The sequence below is a fragment of the Bidens hawaiensis genome, unplaced genomic scaffold, assembly GCF_021521415.1.
Source record: "Bidens hawaiensis isolate Kalapana, Puna unplaced genomic scaffold, B.hawaiensis_p1.1 tig00049953_1, whole genome shotgun sequence".
In the NCBI taxonomy this organism is placed as follows: Eukaryota; Viridiplantae; Streptophyta; class Magnoliopsida; order Asterales; family Asteraceae; genus Bidens; species Bidens hawaiensis.
This window is the reverse complement of record NW_027498958.1, coordinates 20353-39824: the sequence shown is the minus strand read 5'-3', so window position 1 is coordinate 39824 and position 19472 is coordinate 20353. Positions and strand designations below refer to the sequence as shown.

At 33.9% G+C, this 19472-nt stretch overlaps 1 protein-coding gene and 1 pseudogene across 1 annotated transcript; both read right to left on the bottom strand.

Annotated features, from left to right (window-relative positions):
* Positions 1–7711: 7711 nt before the first annotated feature.
* On the bottom strand, positions 7712–9940 carry LOC143598333 (putative polygalacturonase). Its single transcript, XM_077076572.1, has 6 exons — positions 9908–9940; positions 9498–9833; positions 9124–9244; positions 8878–9052; positions 8734–8804; positions 7712–8585 (listed from the first exon to the last, which is right to left on the bottom strand). Exons 1-6 carry the CDS (start codon positions 9938–9940, stop codon positions 7888–7890), a joined length of 1434 nt encoding a protein of 477 aa, XP_076932687.1. The 3' UTR covers positions 7712–7887.
* A 917-nt stretch (positions 9941–10857) lies between these two features.
* On the bottom strand, positions 10858–13777 carry LOC143598337 (deSI-like protein At4g17486; annotated as a pseudogene).
* Positions 13778–19472: the final 5695 nt, after the last annotated feature.

The following is a 19472-nucleotide window of genomic DNA, read 5'->3' as shown; positions in this document are numbered from 1 at the left end:
TGTGTGTTGGGAAGGGAGAGAGAGGGGAATATATGTAGTTATTATAAGAGAGTTGTGACGTTTTGCCCACCAAGCCATTTTTTGCAAAACTCTCCATTGATGACGGGGATGTCACATGGCACAAAATGTCCAAGGGTTAGGCTTTTCGACTACACATGGTCGTAAGTGCTGATATATATATATATATATATATATATATATATATATATATATATATATATATATATATATATATATATAAGATGGGTATCATTACAGAACTGTTAAATTATTTAAGAACTTGAAGGAACCCTTGAAAAATAACATTTTTTTTATAAAATTCTTTGTATGTCAATGTTATTTAAGTGTAGTTTTATCATTTTTCTATATCTATATTTATAATTACAATTTTGAAAATTAGTTTTTTTATACATATCTATGTTTTGTTTTACACCTATGTAAATTTGTTAGTATATAAATTTTACACATATGTAAACTTGTGATTAATATATGTAATCAAAAAATTTTATATAAAATATGATAAAACTACTATTAAATAATGTTAATACATAAAAAAAATTTTAAAAAAATGTTTGGTTGTTTAGAGTTCCTAAGAGTTTTTTAATTTTTTTAGAGTTCTTAAATGATACCAACCCTATATATATATATGTTAGTGCACGGTTTTGTCATCTCGAGTCTTTGTAATAGTCGTTTGTAATTTATTATTATTTTAATGTTAAAAGACAATTATGTAATTATGACTCATTCTCTATGTAAGGCTCATTCGTTAAGGATGTTTAACGAATGAGCCCATACGTTGTTAATCATAGTTCATTCGTTAAGGATGTTTAACGAATGGACCTTAGTCGTTATGAATTAGATCCATTCGTCATGGAATGTTGACGAATGAGGTATAGCGAATGAGTCATTCGCTATACCATAATGATAACGTATGTAAGGAAGACAAATGAAGGCCATTCGTTACGGGATGTGTATGCGTGTGGGTAACTTCCACCATAAAAAATAGCAAACACGTTGCACATAATTCACATAAAATCATAAACATTATGCGGGACTAATATTAACATGAACGATAAATGTGAATTGGTTTGTAAACAAGAGCATAACTAATGAGATAAAATTTGTGACATGCTACACCACAAAATATTAAAAACGTTAAAAATGGGTTATGAAAAACTCACTTATTTAATAAGCAAGAATGAGTTAATAAGCGAAGATGTCTTTAAGAGAGTGAACCGACAGGGTTCGGTTCATCAAGCGACCCTAGATAAATAAATAACTATGATCAGAATAAGGTTGAGGAAAGATAAAAAATAGATTGTTGACATGTTCGGTTTATAATTTTTAAACGAAAAGTTTATTAAAAATATATTTTTATTCTATTTGTTTATCAAAAGCATTAGAAGGATTCTATTAAGTTTAAGCCAAAGAATGAAAACTTCTTCTGACGCTAAATAATACACTTTTTGTTTATCAAAAGCGGCGGGGGCACATTGGAGATTTAGTCGATAGTGGGTTGGTTCGTTATGGCACTGGAAGTTAGCAGGGACTAAACGTGATTTCAACTGCATGGGTTTGTAACAATGAAAGAAAAGAGTAAAAAGAAATAAAATAGATTAGTATGAATAATGTGTTATTTATGATTCCAAAAACGTAATTAATAAATATTAACTAATATCTCCTCCATTTTTGTAGAGTTTGTTTGGATGTGTAATTGGTTATTAGTGCGAGCACGCTACCACATGTGCATATGGATTGTTGGATGTTTTCTTTGTAGTTGTTAATAAAGTAGGTTTATAGGTTTTGTGATTTTTAATTAACATAAATGATTGAATGTGTATTAATTGGAGAGTGTTTAAAGTTCAAGTTAGAGCCACAAAGTTGTCGTCATGTAAACCCAGAGCAATAGCATGATGAACCAAAAAGTCTCCAGGACCTGTTGTTAAATGTAAAAAAGGTAAAGTGGTGGGCATATGTGATTTGATTGTGCACATGCATACTGACTTATATTGGAAAGTTGGTGTTATAAAGTGATAGGTTAATATAAAATCAAACTAAAAGAACAAATCATTTAATTTTTTTTCTTTTTTTTCAACTAGAGCCAGCTATTTTCCTTCGACGGCAAATCATGTTCCATACCATTTAGTCAAGGATAAAGCATAATAACAATATCCCTGAAAACAACCATCTTCATACATCTTGTGTCGTAAAGTGTAATATCCCTAAGTCTTCGTACATCTTGTGTCGTAAAGTGTGATATCCATAAAAACCAACTTATTCATACATATTGTGTTGTAAAGTGTCATATGAATTTATACCAAAATTTTTACTTTTAAGAAGACCAGTTTTAATAAAGAGAATGCCTACGAAATACGAAAAAATACATAGCAAATTTTGAATGTCCCGCATCAAATATACAAAGAATCCAACTTAATAACATAGTCATCTTTACATAATCTTGATTCAACATCATTGTATATGTACGCACATCACAAATATACCTTAATTAATCACAGTTGTTCATAACTTCGCTTATGATCCTTCAGTCACATATTGTCATCCAAAATGATACATTCAATGACCTAAAATTAATATTCTTTCTACAATCATTACTCATAACTTTGATTTTCTTTATCTGGAACTTGAGCAATAATATGGTATTAACACAAAAAAAACCCCAAAAAAAAAACAAAATACACTTTAAAACCTATTGGCTTTACAAACAAAAAATTAAATGAAAAGAAAAACAAACAAAAACGAAAAGAATAAGACTATACAACTAAAACTTGCCAGAAAATGAAGTAAACATTCAGTGACCTGTATTATCTGAATGAACAAGAAAACAACTTTCTGATTATTTAACTGAATGAACATGAACAAAAGTCTGGCTCGTTTTTGTTCGTTCATTTACATTGATGAATGTTTGTTGTGTTAATTTATATCCATTTATGTTTATTAATTTATGTTTGTTCATTCGTTAGACCAGTTCATGTCAAAGTAGTCAACCTTAAAAAAAACTTGGTTTGGATAAAACTGGTCAGTTGAAAAATAAGTCATTCTAATTCTGCAGTTATTACTCTTATTTCCAATTTAAACACAAAATAACAATCAAACTGTAACAAAATTTGCCAAAAAAAAGTCAATATTCACTAAAATGTCAACAAAAATCAATAAAAATCAGTTTGTAACTTTGTTTCTAATTTTCATATTCATCCATATTAAATGTGCTGAACTTTACAATAGAGTTTGAAGTAAAAACAAATCAATATTAAAATACCATGAGTCAAATGGTTCCAATGTAACAAATTAAAAAGGACAATAATGCTCTTGCAAACTGTATTTGATATTTATTTCCTTTATTAAGTATTTTCCATTTTTTTCATATTTCGAGACCAAATGTTGGGATTAATTTATGTATAGTAAAAACACACAGTTTATGTATAGTAAAAACACAATCTCATAGTTACTTATACAGAGATAAGTAACATGAATACATGATCAAGTAGGCCTATACAAAAAATATTTTTTATAATCCTTCTATTATTCAATAATTTCATTGAATGAGATAACAAAAGAAGCAACGAATACAAAAAATGGTAACATTCATGAACCTGAAAGACTATCTTTCAATCCCATGCTTTTTGGAATATATCAATTGAATAAACTTCATTTCTTCAAACTCGACATCATAAACTGTAGTGCCAAGATTATGCGAAAACAACTCTATTTCCGTCAAATACAAACTTAAATTGAACTTAAATGAAATTAAAACAACCCAAATTGAACTGAAACTGAAACCAAGCCGAATTAAAACTTAAAATAAACACAAAACCCAAAAAACTAAAACAAAACCAACAAAAAATACCTTACCAAAACAAAGCAAAAAAAAAAACTTACCCTAAACGAAACAAAAGACCATACCCTTTTCTTCCGCGAGGCTATAAATAATAATAATAATAATAATAATAATAATAATAATAATAATAAGCTCGTGAATAATTCGTGAAAGGTCTTTTCATTTTCAAAATAGGTACGAATTTCGTCACCGTTATTATTTTCTTAAATTCAACTTATACTATCATGTTTACTATTTAATTCAAGTAGTTGTGTTTGAGTTGATTTAATTAGTTGTATTGTTTTGGTTCGAATCCGTAACGATTTAGCAATTTTTTATTTTATTTTTTAGTTGTTGAGTGTTGTAGATGTGCTGTTGGCTAGGGTTTAATGACTAAATCGGAGTAATGTGCATCATGTTTGTTTGATTGATCGTGTGCATTCACAAAGGAAACGACACTTAAGAAATAAAATCAGAAACCATTTATGGCTTGTTTATGTGAGCCGTTAAGCTAATTGAAGCTTTTCATACATATTGTATTTATTGGGCAAACCCATTTAAAAAACAATTTTTTGTTGACTGAATAATGATGATAACTAAAGTTTTAGGTCACGGCCCACTAAACACACATTTTTAAATTTAACTACATAAAGTACAATTATGTTGTCATGATTGATTGTACACAGTGACATAAGCATTACTCACTTTCCCATAAAACATTATTTACTTTCATCAACCACATACATCAAGCACAAGTTTGATTTAGAGTAACAAACAAACAAAAATTTGTCGTACAATAACATCAAAACATTCTAATTTCTACACAACATTTGCTCAACCAAATGAGAACCAACAATAATCAGTCCACCCTTCCAAATCCAAAGCTGGACCTTGCTTTACGTTAGTTGTCGTTGTCGTTGTTGTTTTGAATAGTGTATAGAAAGCATAATAAGTAGAGAAACTGGAGTTTGTTATTCATTGATATGTATGCATGTATATCTAGTACAAGCACAAGAAGCCACTATATATAGGCTAACAAAGTTAATAGAAACATAATGACACATGAGAATTAAGAATGTGGATAGTCACCATATAATAATAATAATACAATTGAATCATTGAAATCAATTAAACTATTGATGTTGAGTTAGTGGGCTTTTATAATAATTATTTAGTATTGTTCAAACATTAATTAAAAAAACCTTTTGCATCTCTAAAGGCTTGAAAAGCAATTTACAAAAAAATAGAGCTTTATGAACTTGTAAAAGATGCTTGAAAAACGAAATTACGCAATGGCAAATTACTTTTGTTGCCCAATTATGAAATGTCTGTTTTACCCTTGTCATGGAGTTATGAAATTACTTTTGTGCCCATCACTCCTCCTTTATATATAATATAGATAAGAACATTTTTACTGGCAAACCTTTTTTTTCTTTTTTTTTTAAGATGTCATGGTTTTAAATTTTATTTAATTATTTTGAACTAAGGATCCAATTACAATAGAGAGGCAGGTAAGCGGGCAACAAGTTGCGATGTCACACCCTTTTGAATGGCAAAAACGATGTTACTGAAAACAAAATTATCGTTCTTCGGCGTCGTTGAGTTACTGTGCACGACCTGTTGAACTCTTTTTAAAAATGTAGCAGCATCGGGGGCAAAAGACCCAAATGTATCAAAAGCAAAAGGAATTAAGGCATGTTGATTCTCAACACACGCCTTCTCGTGTTTAACAACTTTTCCTGCTTCTGCCTTTAGCAGCGCCTGCCTAGCAACAAACCCGGTGTCCCTAAGCCCGACAAGAGGGGACACCCTAGTAAGGTCCACACAAGCATGCTCCCCCCCATCCAAACAAAAGAATGTCCGCTGGTCGGAGAGTAGACCTTCCTTAACGTGGATCCAACAGGAAATTCACAAGAGCCTCTTTTTTGCCAAGATTCCCGTCGGTTTTAACACATCACAAAGGACATCCTTGACCAAATCATGTCTATATTTAAACCCCGGGAGTTCTTTGCAATGAACCGCGTGTTCACCAAAATTATCTAAACAAAATTTACGGTAGACTGGACATGACTCATCAACTGGGAACAGAGGGATCATTAAACGATATTTGAGAATGGCTCGGTACTTCACTGCTGACATGTGCTGGCATAACCCTTCGATAGGGGTGACAGTCAAATAGTCTTGAGCATGAGGAGCCTGAAGACATTCTAATACCGCTATCTGATGAGAGGACATGCCAAACTTTTCTCCCAAACTTTGGACGGTTTACTATACAGAGCACTCACCAAAGCATTTTGGGCTTTAGGGGAGGGTGTCCTTATTAGCGAAACCGCCAAGATCAAAATCGGGAATGGAGTTGTGCAAATAATTCATTGCACACCCAAAATCAGAATCTAACCCATCAACACCACAATCACGCAAAATGTGATCCTGTAACTTCCAAGATTGTGTTCTCGAGGCTACAAAAGCATAGGTGGAAACATCCTCTGCTGAATATAACCCTAAACCACCAAAATGGATGGGGAGAGAGGCCAGCCTCCATTGAAAATCACCAAAAAACGAAACCCCCCCCCACACACATACCACAATATCCTTAATCGTCGTTCGAAGCCCTTTGTAAAAAAAGAGACGATTCTTTAACAAACATACGCTGACATGTTCGAAGTCCGAACAACAACTTAGCCACCCCCATACATGCGCGAAGCAAGAGAAATTCACATTGAGGGTCACGCAGGCGAGTAAGACATCTCATTAGTTCTACTGCTCTTTAAGCTCTAGTAGTGGCAAACTACTGATAAACCCAACGTCCGGGCTAACCGCTCCTCCAAGGAATTTTACCCCTAACTTCGGTCTCTCAATCCCAACAGGAAATAAACCTACTTTTGCCTTTACCCTATTGCAGGACGACCAAAATACTTTGGTCTTTTTAATATTAAGCTCAAGGCCCAAACTAGGCCCCTTAGATCTAATAATATCCAAGGCTTTAGCTACTTCAATGACGTCTCCTATAATCGTGACATCATCTAAGTACCGTGCATGGAAAAGTAAATTACAACCATCCCGTACCCGATGAATGAGGGGTGTAAGGCTAATGTAAAGAGAAGGGGTCCTAAAGGATCGCCTTGCTAAGCACCGTTAGTTGAATGGATACAATTATTCCCTACATATAGCCTAGCTGGTTGCCCGTACAGAAAATTAACCAATAGGAAAATAGATGGGCATCTGGCACGAACCTCCTGCAGGAGTGTGGTCGTATGTTTTGCAACCTGTTAAAGCATTCCTAAAACTATATAAGTCTAAACTGTGTAACCAAACCATTTGTACAGTTTGGTTTGGTTTGTTTTGGTTTCAATTATGCAGAAGTTTGATTTTGGTTTAAAGAAACCGTAACAAAGGCTCACGGTTTGACTTAAAAACCGTCAAAATCAAATAGTGAACACCTCTAACGATGGTCCATATCAATCGCAATCGTTGGCCCAATCCTAAACTGCATATTAGATAACAAATGTTAGTAAAAAAAATTAGAACCATAAACATCAAAAACTTATATACCGAACATTTGGAGCATGGCATTTAGCCTCAATTTCTTACACTACATCCAAACTGTTATCAGAAAATGACATCTTCATGAAATCAGCCTGTACCACTTTTGGATCACATAGTTGACATAAACTTTCATGTTCTATTGCTCTATAATCTAAATAAAAGAATCTTTTTTAATAAACAAGGAGAATATTGTCGAGTAAGTTGCCACTAACATACCTTAAATATTTAGTTTTTGTTTTAATTTAATTCATTTGTCAGTGATTTTTTATAGGTAAATATGGGTAAATAACATAAACTGTTGAATGTAACTATGTAAGTTAGAGAAATAAACAAAATATTTTGATAATCTAGTTTATAAGTATTTTTGTAGAAAGTTCACAACTACACAAATGAAACTCAAACCCTTATGATTCCATTCATACACTTTAATAAAACTAGTAAAAGGATGGAATTGTCACAAAACAAGTATTCCAATTATAACTTTAAACACAGATTAGTTACAACATTTAACTTGTAGTAGCAAAAGAACAAGTGTTCATCTCCAAGACATCAATCGGGACTGGATCTTGTGGATACTCGCAATTACTGGGACCTTTCTCTGATAACTCACCGCAGGGTTCGGGTAACACATTACTCGAGACACCAGACACACCCGTACAATTCCATACTTGATTTTCTTTTTGTGTACCGAATCCGATAGTAACATTTGATAAACAAAATCCAGTGAATGGATAACCATCTATGCCCCCCATATTCCCCGCCATCTTCACATCTTCAGCCACCACATTTCTATAAGTAATTCGGTCAACCACGGGGAGTGCCCTAGAATCATAACCTAGATCTGGGTGCTCCCCATGGGACCCAGTGGTCCAAAAGACTGAATCAATCGCTTGTAGATTCATTTCGTTCACAAATATGTCTGTAATGTATCCTCCTCTTCCGGGAGAAGTTTTAATTCTGATCCCGGATAGGGAATTAATAGCCGTGATGTCTTCGGCTCTAATGTTTTTTATGCCACCCGACATTTCACTTCCTAGTGCGATCACTGCACCATTTGGTGAACTACATGTTAGTCTCCTTATGACCATTTGTTCGGTAGGCATCCCGAATCTAATCCCGTATTCATCCCACCCGCTTTTCACGGCTACACAATCGTCACCGGACACAACATTAACATCTTGAATCTTTACATTGCTACAAGAATCTGCACAAAAAGAGAAAGACAACACATATTATTTGGCGCTTGGCTGATTTGTATGATCAAATTGTATTTTAGTGTGAAATTTTCCTCTCCTACATATTATTTATACTCATATGATGAATTAACCGAAAAGGGCTAACTGAATACAAACCTGGATTGATACCATATGTATTAGGAGAATCAATAGGTGCTCGAATGATTAGGTCTTGAATTATAATATCTCTGTACATGAACAAACTTTGTGTATTAGATTATGCTTTAAAGATTAAAAACAAAAGTGTTAAGATGGCTTGACCTGCTATAAACAGGGTGAACAAACCACGAAGGCGAGTCGATCAATGTGAGATTAGAAATTTGGACTTGGTTTGCGTAGATTAGTTCGATAAGGTATGGTCTGGTGTTCTTTAGCTTCTTTCTGTTAAACTTTTTCCACCATATCGAACCTTGCCCGTCAATCGTGCCATTATCACCTTCAACAACATGTTGGCGACGAAAAATAAACCGAATGTATATGCTAAAAATGTTGTAAAAAAAATTGTACCAGTGACAACAACATCATTGAGGTGTGATCCACCTATTAGACTGCTAAATCTTCCCCCTGGTCCATCTCTTCCTTCACCATAAGAAGGTAATGGTACTAGAAGTGGGTACTCTCCAGCATCCTGATTTAGCCAAAAAAAAACCTTAATTGTTCAACTGAGTTTGTGTAATAATTATAAATGATTTATTCAAAAATGGGATGTTTTAAAACCCGTAACGACAAATTGGGTCTTTATATGACTACGGCGGGTTAGTCTGCTTTAAAAATAGCGGCATGTGTGTCTTGAAGTTGCCTATATCTTCCTCGACAAAACCCATAAGTAATTTATATAAATAATGTTACTGAAATATTTTCTAACGTGTTTATATCCATACCTGAGAAGCAACAATAACCGCACCGGACTGAAGGAACAAGGTGAAATGGCTGGTGAGGTTAAAGCTACCTGTGAGCCATCTTCCGGGTGGCACAATAAGCTGTGCTCCACCATCTTCTGCCACCTGACTAAGGTTCTGAACGGCTGCTCGGAAGACTGCGGTGCTTGATGTTTTCCCATCACCAAAGCCACCAAAATCTGTCAAATATGCAGTATGCTTACGGCAGTTGATGGCAGCGTAGGTAGCATAAGATCCGGAGAGCAAATTCCTCCGGCATTCAACGAAGGACAACGCTAATATTAATAATCCAAATAACAAAAAAATAGCTACCAAGTTCTGCATTTGATGATTCAAATTATTAGAAAAGTGATGCAAAATTTTAATTAAAGTTAAAAGAAAACGATGCATACAGGTGAAAGTGTGTATTGCTGATAGAATGCCATGATTGCTGATGATTAAAGAATGCTATAGGCGAGAGATTTATAGTGTGTAGATTTTTGATAATCCATGGGATATAGGCTTATGCAATGCATGAAATAATAAAATAACAAACATGTATAATGTATTATGAAATATATTGTTGTGCTTATAAAATACTATAATTAATAACACACACGTTTCTCCTTGGTCTGTTTGTCCACCAAATTTTCGTCCATAAAGTAAGAGAAAAAGTTTATTAATTATGCTTGTTATTTAACTGTATTTTAATTTAAAAATAAAACAATAAAGGAGACAAAGAACTTTAATTACATTACTTACATCTAACTCATTTTAATGAGTACGATGATGATGATGATGATGATGATAACTCATTTTAACCACTGCCAGTCTGCCAAAAACATGGCTATTCACCTCTTTTGTGGAAAATTGCCGGAAACAAGATATACTGGACAAATTTTTGAAAAAAAAGGCACTTCCACGGTTTAACCGCTATACATTTAGTATCATAAACGTAATCATATACGTTTAAAATATGAATATGCTTGAGTAGAAGAAAGGGCCCTCGTGGATTACGAAATAGAGGCCCTTTACGATGTGCGGCTAAAGTGTCACTTGAAAGAGACGCGCCGCTGGGCCGGTAATGGGTTTGAGCCTACCAGAATAGGCCCAAGTTAAGACTACCCCTTTAGCCTCTTTATTCCTTAATTTAAATGTCAAATTAGATTACTTTTCAATCATTTTGGAGAGAAATAAACTAATATACCATGTTCTGGTAAAATTATATCTTTATATTACCTTTGAATATAGCAATAAAATAACATAACCCAAATAAGATCTAAATGCAGATAATTAAAGGAAAACATATATATAATCAACCTAATAAAAGTCTAGGAAACAACAAAGGTTTTATATAACAGCTTTAGATTCCTGCATTTGGTTCATCGTGGTTGTCAGCAGACAAATTGTGTGTAATATCTTCGTCACCATTATCAAGTGCACCACTACTACTTGATGGTTTTGCACCAGCAGCCACAAGGTTTTTGAACCAAGCAGGTTGTTGAAAACTAGGGCTGGCGGTGCCGCCTTTACTTGAGCTGCTTGGGGAATCTGCAGTCACTGCTGCGGCGGTGTTGGAAGCAATTCCGGCAAGGAATTGATATGCCACTTTGCTAGCGGTCACAATCTCCGTTTTAGCTTGTCTGAACTACATTCATTGAAAAACAAAAGTAAAAAACAGTTTTAATCAATATATTATTTATGATATTGTAGGTGGCAAGATGCACAGGTTAGATAATAACTTATAATGAGGTCTTGCTTGACACAGGTCGATTTCTAGCCCGAATGAAATTTGTCATATCTGGCTGAGTTGACCAACAAATAAGTACATTTTAAAATCATATACAGATATTTAATGTGTCAATTATTTACAAAACGATGTTTTTATAATAAAGAGTAAATTGCCATTTCCGTCCAAATTTATTATTTTTGTTGCCATTTTCGTCATCAAGGTTTCTAAAACTTGCCAATGCAGTCCAAATCACTATCTGTTAAGTTAGTGTGAAATGACCAAAAACCCTTAATATAATAACATTGATAATAACTACCCACCCCAAACACACCCATTTCTTCTCCACACCCCCACCCTCCTTCCCCATTTTTGTGAAATGGAGTTTAGTCCCGGGGGGTGGGTGGGTGGGTGTGAGGGGGGGGGGGGGGTGTTTGTTGATTTAGATTTTGTATTGATGGCTGATCGGTGGTGGTGTTAGTTCAGTGATTTAGCAAGAAATCGAACCAAGGGTAATCATGAAACAAATAAGAAGGTTGGCGATGGTGCAGTGGTGGCAGGAAGCTGTTGCTATGTCATTGGTTGTAGCCGGAAAAGGTGTTCAATTATGATGTGTTCGGCTAGCAGTGGTGACCGGAAGTAGCTTGTAGGGTTTTAATTTTTGGGGAAGAAGAAGACAACTGTGGTTATTGGAATATTTTTAAAAATGTTAAAAACTAAAAATCTAAAGAAAGAAATACCCCTTAGTGATTTGGACTGCATTGGCAAGTTTTAGAAACCTTGATGACGAAAATAGTGAAAAAAAAATTTTGGACAGACGGCAAAAGAGATCAAACCACTGAGACGAAAATGGCAGTTCTCTGTGAAATAAATGTATACCTTTGAATAAAAATATTATGTTGTATGCATTAATAATTACCTTGAGCGAGACCTTCAACCCTTTTGATATCCCTTTTAAACTAATCTTTTTAGTTTCACCCATTTGAGATAAAAACACGACCCATATTGGTTGAAATCACCATATCTAGTAACGAGTCAAAACGAATTTGTGATTTTAGTAAGTCTGGCAAAAGGGGCAGGTGGGGACGTGTTAGATGGCAGGTCAAAACAAGTCCGGGTCAAAAGAAGTCTACAAAATGAGTTCGGGTAAACTGGCCATGTTAAAAAAGTATTAGTATGATTTGGGTCAAACCAGGAGGAGTCAACATGTCTACAAAATATGCTCAGGCCAACACGAGCCGTTTTAATATGATCTGGGTCAGAACTCAAAACAGGTTGCGAACAAAATAAACTCAAAATCGATGAGTTGTCTTAGAAAACAGAATATCAAACATGCTCACCCACCAAATTTTATTTGTGGCGGCTAGTGGTGAAGTGCGCCGGGTTGTGGTGGTGGTGGCTACATAGCGAAGGTGGTGGTAATGGTTGTTGTGGGGTCAGTTACAACGAGTAGGTGATGGAGACAAACAATAGCCACAGGTGGCGCAAACACATTTGCGTGCGTTTTAAATTAACAAATTTGATAAGGCCATTTTGACCGCAATATAATTTGAGTTACCCAAATGAACCCCCATTGGCAAATCATTTTTCCCCAAATCATCCCATTCTTTAAAGAACGGGTCATAATTGATTAATTGCCACCTTTAGATTTTAGTGGCTGCCAAATGATAACAAACTGATAAAAAAAAAAGAAAGAAAGAAGAGCACTCACCCGGTAAGCAGTAGTTCCGGCTATTTCTACAGCAGTGTCACCAGCATTAGCAAACCTATTCACCCAACCTGTAACAACATAACAGAAGTTGATCATTAAAACAAATTCAAAACCAAACTCGAAGCCCACTTTCAAACAGAAAACAACAATCACCTGGAAGTTCAGGGACACCGAGTCTGACACAAAACTCATCACAAAAGTGATTACAATTCTTTGAAAGCAAATCATAAGAATCGCCGGGCCATTCTCTGCTAAGTTCCCTGAGTATCTGATTAACCTTAGACTTAGAAAGGTCTGTTATCCCAAGAACAATCTACTCTCGGTACGTGTACATTGGATTCCTCCCAAAGGGGCAGTTAAAAACTCCACTTCCCTCTTCACAAAACCCGAATGACCATTCATCTTCTCCATAAACCTGTAACACAAAACTAGTTAGTTTTGTCTTGTGAAACCAACAACATATGATATTAAGACGCATCTCTCTTATTGTTCTGCATATAAACCAATGTTTCAAGCAATCATTACATCCTTCCTTCTGATTGTTTAACATTAAATAATTATACATTAGAAATTGGTCGATTAGCAATTGATCCACTTATAAACACACAAACTGAATAAAGCAAATGAAATTGAAAGCTTAGATCGTGTTGATAAATAATAATAATAATTAGTTGAAGAAATAAAACCTGAAAGGCACTGTGGAAGATCCCACCGAGGCCAATACCGTCTTTAAAAAACTTGTTGATCTGAACAATGGTGTTATTCGTCTTGTCAGAATCACTATTAGTCACATCGTATATATGGAGTATCACCTCCGACATCTCCACAATCCTTAACCCTAATCAATTCGAACGAGATCGGAATAATAATTGCTGGAACAGGAGTAAGTAAGATATAGTCGATATGGATGGGCCTCCATTACTGTATTCATTTTCACCTTTTTAACTTATTGAACCAAATGTACGGCTGCCGTAATGGAAATACACTTTTTTATTATCATTATCATTATTATTATTATTATTATTATTATTTTGTTTTATTATTATTTCAGGACCTTATTATCTTTTAAACTTGGAAAACGCTATAAATGTTCACTCTTTCTAAATAGAAGCAGTGGATTCAAATTCTTGCAAGTGTAAGGTTAGTGGGATTTTTATTCTTACAAATGCAAGGTTGATGAACATAACTATGTGGCGTTTTGAGTGGAGAACGCAAGGGGTGTCCCCCCCCCCCCCCCCGGCTTTTTCCTTCGGCGTTTTGGGCCCAGTGTTTCCCACAAAACGCTATTATGGCACGCATTTTGATGAATTTTGATAAAATTGTGTGTTGGGAAGGGAGAGAGAGGGGAATATATGTAGTTATTATAAGAGAGTTGTGACGTTTTGCCCACCAAGCCATTTTTTGCAAAACTCTCCATTGATGACGGGGATGTCACATGGCACAAAATGTCCAAGGGTTAGGCTTTTCGACTACACATGGTCGTAAGTGCTGATATATATATATATATATATATATAAGATGGGTATCATTACAGAACTGTTAAATTATTTAAGAACTTGAAGGAACCCTTGAAAAATAACATTTTTTTTATAAAATTCTTTGTATGTCAATGTTATTTAAGTGTAGTTTTATCATTTTTCTATATCTATATTTACAATTACAATTTTGAAAATTAGTTTTTTTATACATATCTATGTTTTGTTTTACACCTATGTAAATTTGTTAGTATATAAATTTTACACATATGTAAACTTGTGATTAATATATGTAATCAAAAAATTTTATATAAAATATGATAAAACTACTATTAAATAATGTTAATACATAAAAAAAATTTTAAAAAAATGTTTGGTTGTTTAGAGTTCCTAAGAGTTTTTTAATTTTTTTAAAGTTCTTAAATGATACCAACCCTATATATATATGTTAGTGCACGGTTTTGTCATCTCGAGTCTTTGTAATAGTCGTTTGTAATTTATTATTATTTTAATGTTAAAAGACAATTATGTAATTATGACTCATTCTCTATGTAAGGCTCATTCGTTAAGGATGTTTAACGAATGAGCCCATACGTTGTTAATCATAGTTCATTCGTTAAGGATGTTTAACGAATGGACCTTAGTCGTTATGAATTAGATCCATTCGTCATGGAATGTTGACGAATGAGGTATAGCGAATGAGTCATTCGCTATACCATAATGATAACGTATGTAAGGAAGACAAATAAAGGCCATTCGTTACGGGATGTGTATGCGTGTGGGTAACTTCCACCATAAAAAATAGCAAACACGTTGCACATAATTCACATAAAATCATAAACATTATGCGGGACTAATATTAACATGAACGATAAATGTGAATTGGTTTGTAAACAAGAGCATAACTAATGAGATAAAATTTGTGACATGCTACGCCACAAAATATTAAAAACGTTAAAAAGGGGTTATGAAAAACTCACTTATTTAATAAGCAAGAATGAGTTAATAAGCGAAGATGTCTTTAAGAGAGTGAACCGACAGGGTTCGGTTCATCAAGCGACCCTAGATAAATAAATAACTATGATCAGAATAAGGTTGAGGAAAGATAAAAAATAGATTGTTGACATGTTCGGTTTATAATTTTTAAACGAAAAGTTTATTAAAAATATATTTTTATTCTATTTTCACAAGTTAAGTGAAATAGGTTAGTTATTTAATTTTTAATCAATTTATTTTAGTTTTTAAAAAATAAAGGTTATATCAATTATTAGTTAATTTTAATGAGTTCGGTTCGTTTCCGAACTAAATATTATTTAAAAAACAAGTTTAATGAGTCGTTCATGTTTTTGGTTGGGCATGAACTCCGTATTAATTTAGGTTTATTTCTAACATGTTTGAAATGATAAGATGACGAGACATGTTAGAAAATCTTAGTCTTGTTTATTAGTTTTGCAAAAGTTAGTTTCTAACATAAAACTTTTTTTAAATGAACATTAACGTGCCGACGAGCGATAGTGAAAACACAACCACGGTTATTAATTTAGAGTGACAACTTGATGATCAAATGACATGTTGTCCAAAAATAAGACAATAATTATCCGATGATGGAATATCAAAAAAGAAAAAAAGAACTTGATCGGTTTGACTTTCTTGGTCAAACTTGGATTTTAGCACCAATTGAAAAGCAATAACACAATTGAGAGTGTAAAGTGTTGTGGCAAGTAATTTGTAGAACTTTGAGAGGCTCTATATAGGCTTCAAATCGTTAATAACAATATTGAATTAATTAATTGAATTAGCTAGTCATATGGCCAGTCTTAAACAATTTTAATCACCAAATTAATGATATATTATAATGTAATGTTGGCTAAACATAATCCTAACTTTATTCCAATGTTTATAATAATTTCTTATCTAATGAGTGTTTAAAAAATAATTGAATATGGTGTAATATCTTAATGTTGTTTTCGTAAGCGATGGAATATCTAAGTTCGGACAGTGTAGATGAAGTTGAAAGTATATCTGAAGACTTTGATCCAACATTGTACTCTCCTGATTTTCTAAATGGGATAAAGATGTTTGGTTTGCCTAACCATAAATTTGTACTTAAGATCGGTGTTCTGATTATGTTGCTACGAAATATTAACAAAAAAAGGTATGTGCAATGGAACTCGCCTACAATTGTTAGCTTGGGAAAAAGAGTTATTGAAGCTAAGGTTGTTTCTAGTACTAATATCGGATATCGTACGTTATTCAGTCGAAGTACTCTTAATCCATCCGATAATAAACTTCATTTTAAGTTAAAGAGAAGACAGTTTCCTGTTGCACTTTGCTTTGCAATGACTATAAATAAAAGTCAAGGATAGTCGTTAGCAAAAGTTGGGTTGTACTTAAAAGAGCTATTTTTATACACGACCAGCTTTATGTCGCTTTGTCAAGAGTGAAGATTAGAGACGACGTTAAATTAAAAATATTAGACAAAGAATCTAATCTTACGAATCAAGCAACAAATGTGGTATATGAAAAAATATGTGGAAACTTATCGTGATTAAGCTTACTGGTATGTTGTGTATGTGTTTTCATGTTATCATATTAATTAAATACATTTTTAATGTTTTTGGATCTGTTAGTTTTATATTACTAATTTTTAAAGACGGTTGAACTTGTATTTTATTATATATAAATATATATACATATGAAGTATATATATTTTAAATCGTGTGTAACATGGGCTATAACCTAGAAAACGGTAGTTTGCACAGCGCTAGGACCAGATTTTTGAAGGACCAATAGAAAAGGTGGAGGGCTTCAAACACCCAAATCCCCCCTCCCCCCCCCCCCTCTTCTCTGCTCCCACAAACCAAAAACAAACACCTCATCGCCACTATCACGCCCCCACTTATCGATTATTGATTAATTAAACAATCAATAAACTAAATCAATATATTGTTTAATAATATTACTATATTAGCTTATAGCCCACATATTACGTGAGTGTTTGAAAATCTATTAAATGTTTTCTTTTCTGTTTCAAACTGCTTCCCTCCACCCATTCTCATTTTGAAGACTCGAATCTGCACCTGCTTCCATTAAAGTATCTGTCGAGAACGAATCCTTATGCCTAGCCACAAGAAGAAGTGGTGTTGCCCGCCTCAGAACACCGCGGCAGTCACTGACAGCCGATATGGCATCAGTTTCCAACTCAGCGGCTACTGACTCAGCCAGTGACGAACCTAGAAAAAAAAATCACATGGGGTCGAAAAAGGGTTGGTGCCAAACTTTTATAGAGCTCGATTATGATTTTACCACACACACACACACACACATATACCTTTAAAAATATTCGCATGGGTCGGCTGACACCTACACCATATATGGTGTAGGTCCGCCAATGGACTCAGCCTCAACGAATCGCATCGGTTTTGGCTAACCGTGATAGCATGGTGATGAGCATCGGTTAAGACCCGTATGGTATTGTTAGGCTGCTGCTAGATGAGCCATATATATATATATATATATATATATATATAGAAAAGAGTTAAAATAAAAAAAAATAGTTTTCTAAGAATGGTAAGAAGGGCATAAAATTTGATGTTTAGAAACTATGTAGCCTAAATCCTAAATCCTAGGAAACTATTGGACATTTTGAAAACTAACAGTCACAATCACTAGATCATAAATCCAATGGTTTAGATCTATTCTTACTCTTCCTAGAAAACTATCTTTTTTTTTATTTCAACCTACCCCTATATGTATATATATATTGTTATTCTTTTATAGAGATTATAGATTGTTAATTATAAATGTTTTAAGACATATATATATGATTTTAACAGTTAGACCCTCCGTAGTGGGGCGCAATGGAGGCCCAAAGCGCCCCATAGCGCCGGGAACTTTAACATTCGTTAAATTTCAAACCCGAAAACCCGACCCGATTTTTATTTTTTATTTTTTTATTTTATCCTCGTTAAAAAAAGGCAAATAATAATAATAATAATAATAATAATAATAATAATAATAATAATAATAATAATAATAATAATAATAATAATTCGATCTCCGCAATTAAATGAGAATGATAGTATTACTTTGTTTATCACTCCTTTCGCTTCCCGACACTCGATGCAGGTATCGTTTATTTCATAATATCATATAACTGTCAAGAATGTGCATAAACCATCCCCTTAACTATGCTATTCCCTAACTTGGCTAACTAGAAAACACCAGGGACCATTTTGTAAACAAATAAAAAAAGAAACTTTTTCCTTCTCTCACTCTCTTCCCGTCGGCGTCCAAGACACCCCTCCTTGTGATTTTTGATCCATAAAATATGCCGGGAATCACGGATGTAACCATCCTTACACGTCAATGAGCCAATTATGCGTTCAATCATCATATAAATATGGAAATTGATAGCAAGTAACCACCAAATCGTCATTATCACGAGCCGCACCTCTTGATCTTTGTAACTCTATATACTTGTCGCTTGCTCAATTAAATAGAGCTGCACTATCCTCACATCAATGTTAAGCTAAGCCCTAACTCAATTGTGACCCAGAAGCCGTGTAATATCAATTTCGAACCTCGTGTTCTTAAGCCAAACCCACCCTTCGTTTCATTAAATCCAGCCGTGTTCGAGGTAATTGTTGAGTGGTTATGGTGTGTGTTTTGGTAAAAAATAAACTAAGGATAATGTAACCAAATTTGTAAGGTGAGGTTTAGTGCTAGGTTGATAACAACGGTTATGAAACAGTTGCAAACAAGAACACAAGGAATTGTTGCGAGGAAAAGCCCTTGATCTTGGTCGGATCGCCGACACAAAAACCCCGGGTGATGACAAATCATCTATCACCACTTTATTAATCAAAAAATGAGGTTACAAGGTTGGAGATTATGATAAATGAGTACAATATTGCTAAGTGTGTTTGTTAACTGCTCTAGTTTGCTTTGGGATCGATTGTGAATGTGATAAAGTTTTTTACCCTAATTGATCTTAAGCTCTGTTAGGGCATGGAATTTCTGCTAAGGATCCTTTATCCTTGAGTAACTTATGGATAGAATAT

Excerpts from the sequence above, each read along its gene's own strand:
- LOC143598333 (XM_077076572.1), bottom strand. The coding sequence starts at position 9,940 with ATGGCATTCTATCAGCAATACACACTTTCACCT. Across the intron at positions 9,834-9,907 it reads AGCAATACACACTTTCACCT|AACTTGGTAGCTATTTTTTT; the intron begins GTATGCATCGTT and ends CATCAAATGCAG. Across the intron at positions 8,586-8,733 it reads TACATATGGTATCAATCCAG|ATTCTTGTAGCAATGTAAAG; the intron begins GTTTGTATTCAG and ends CTTTTTGTGCAG.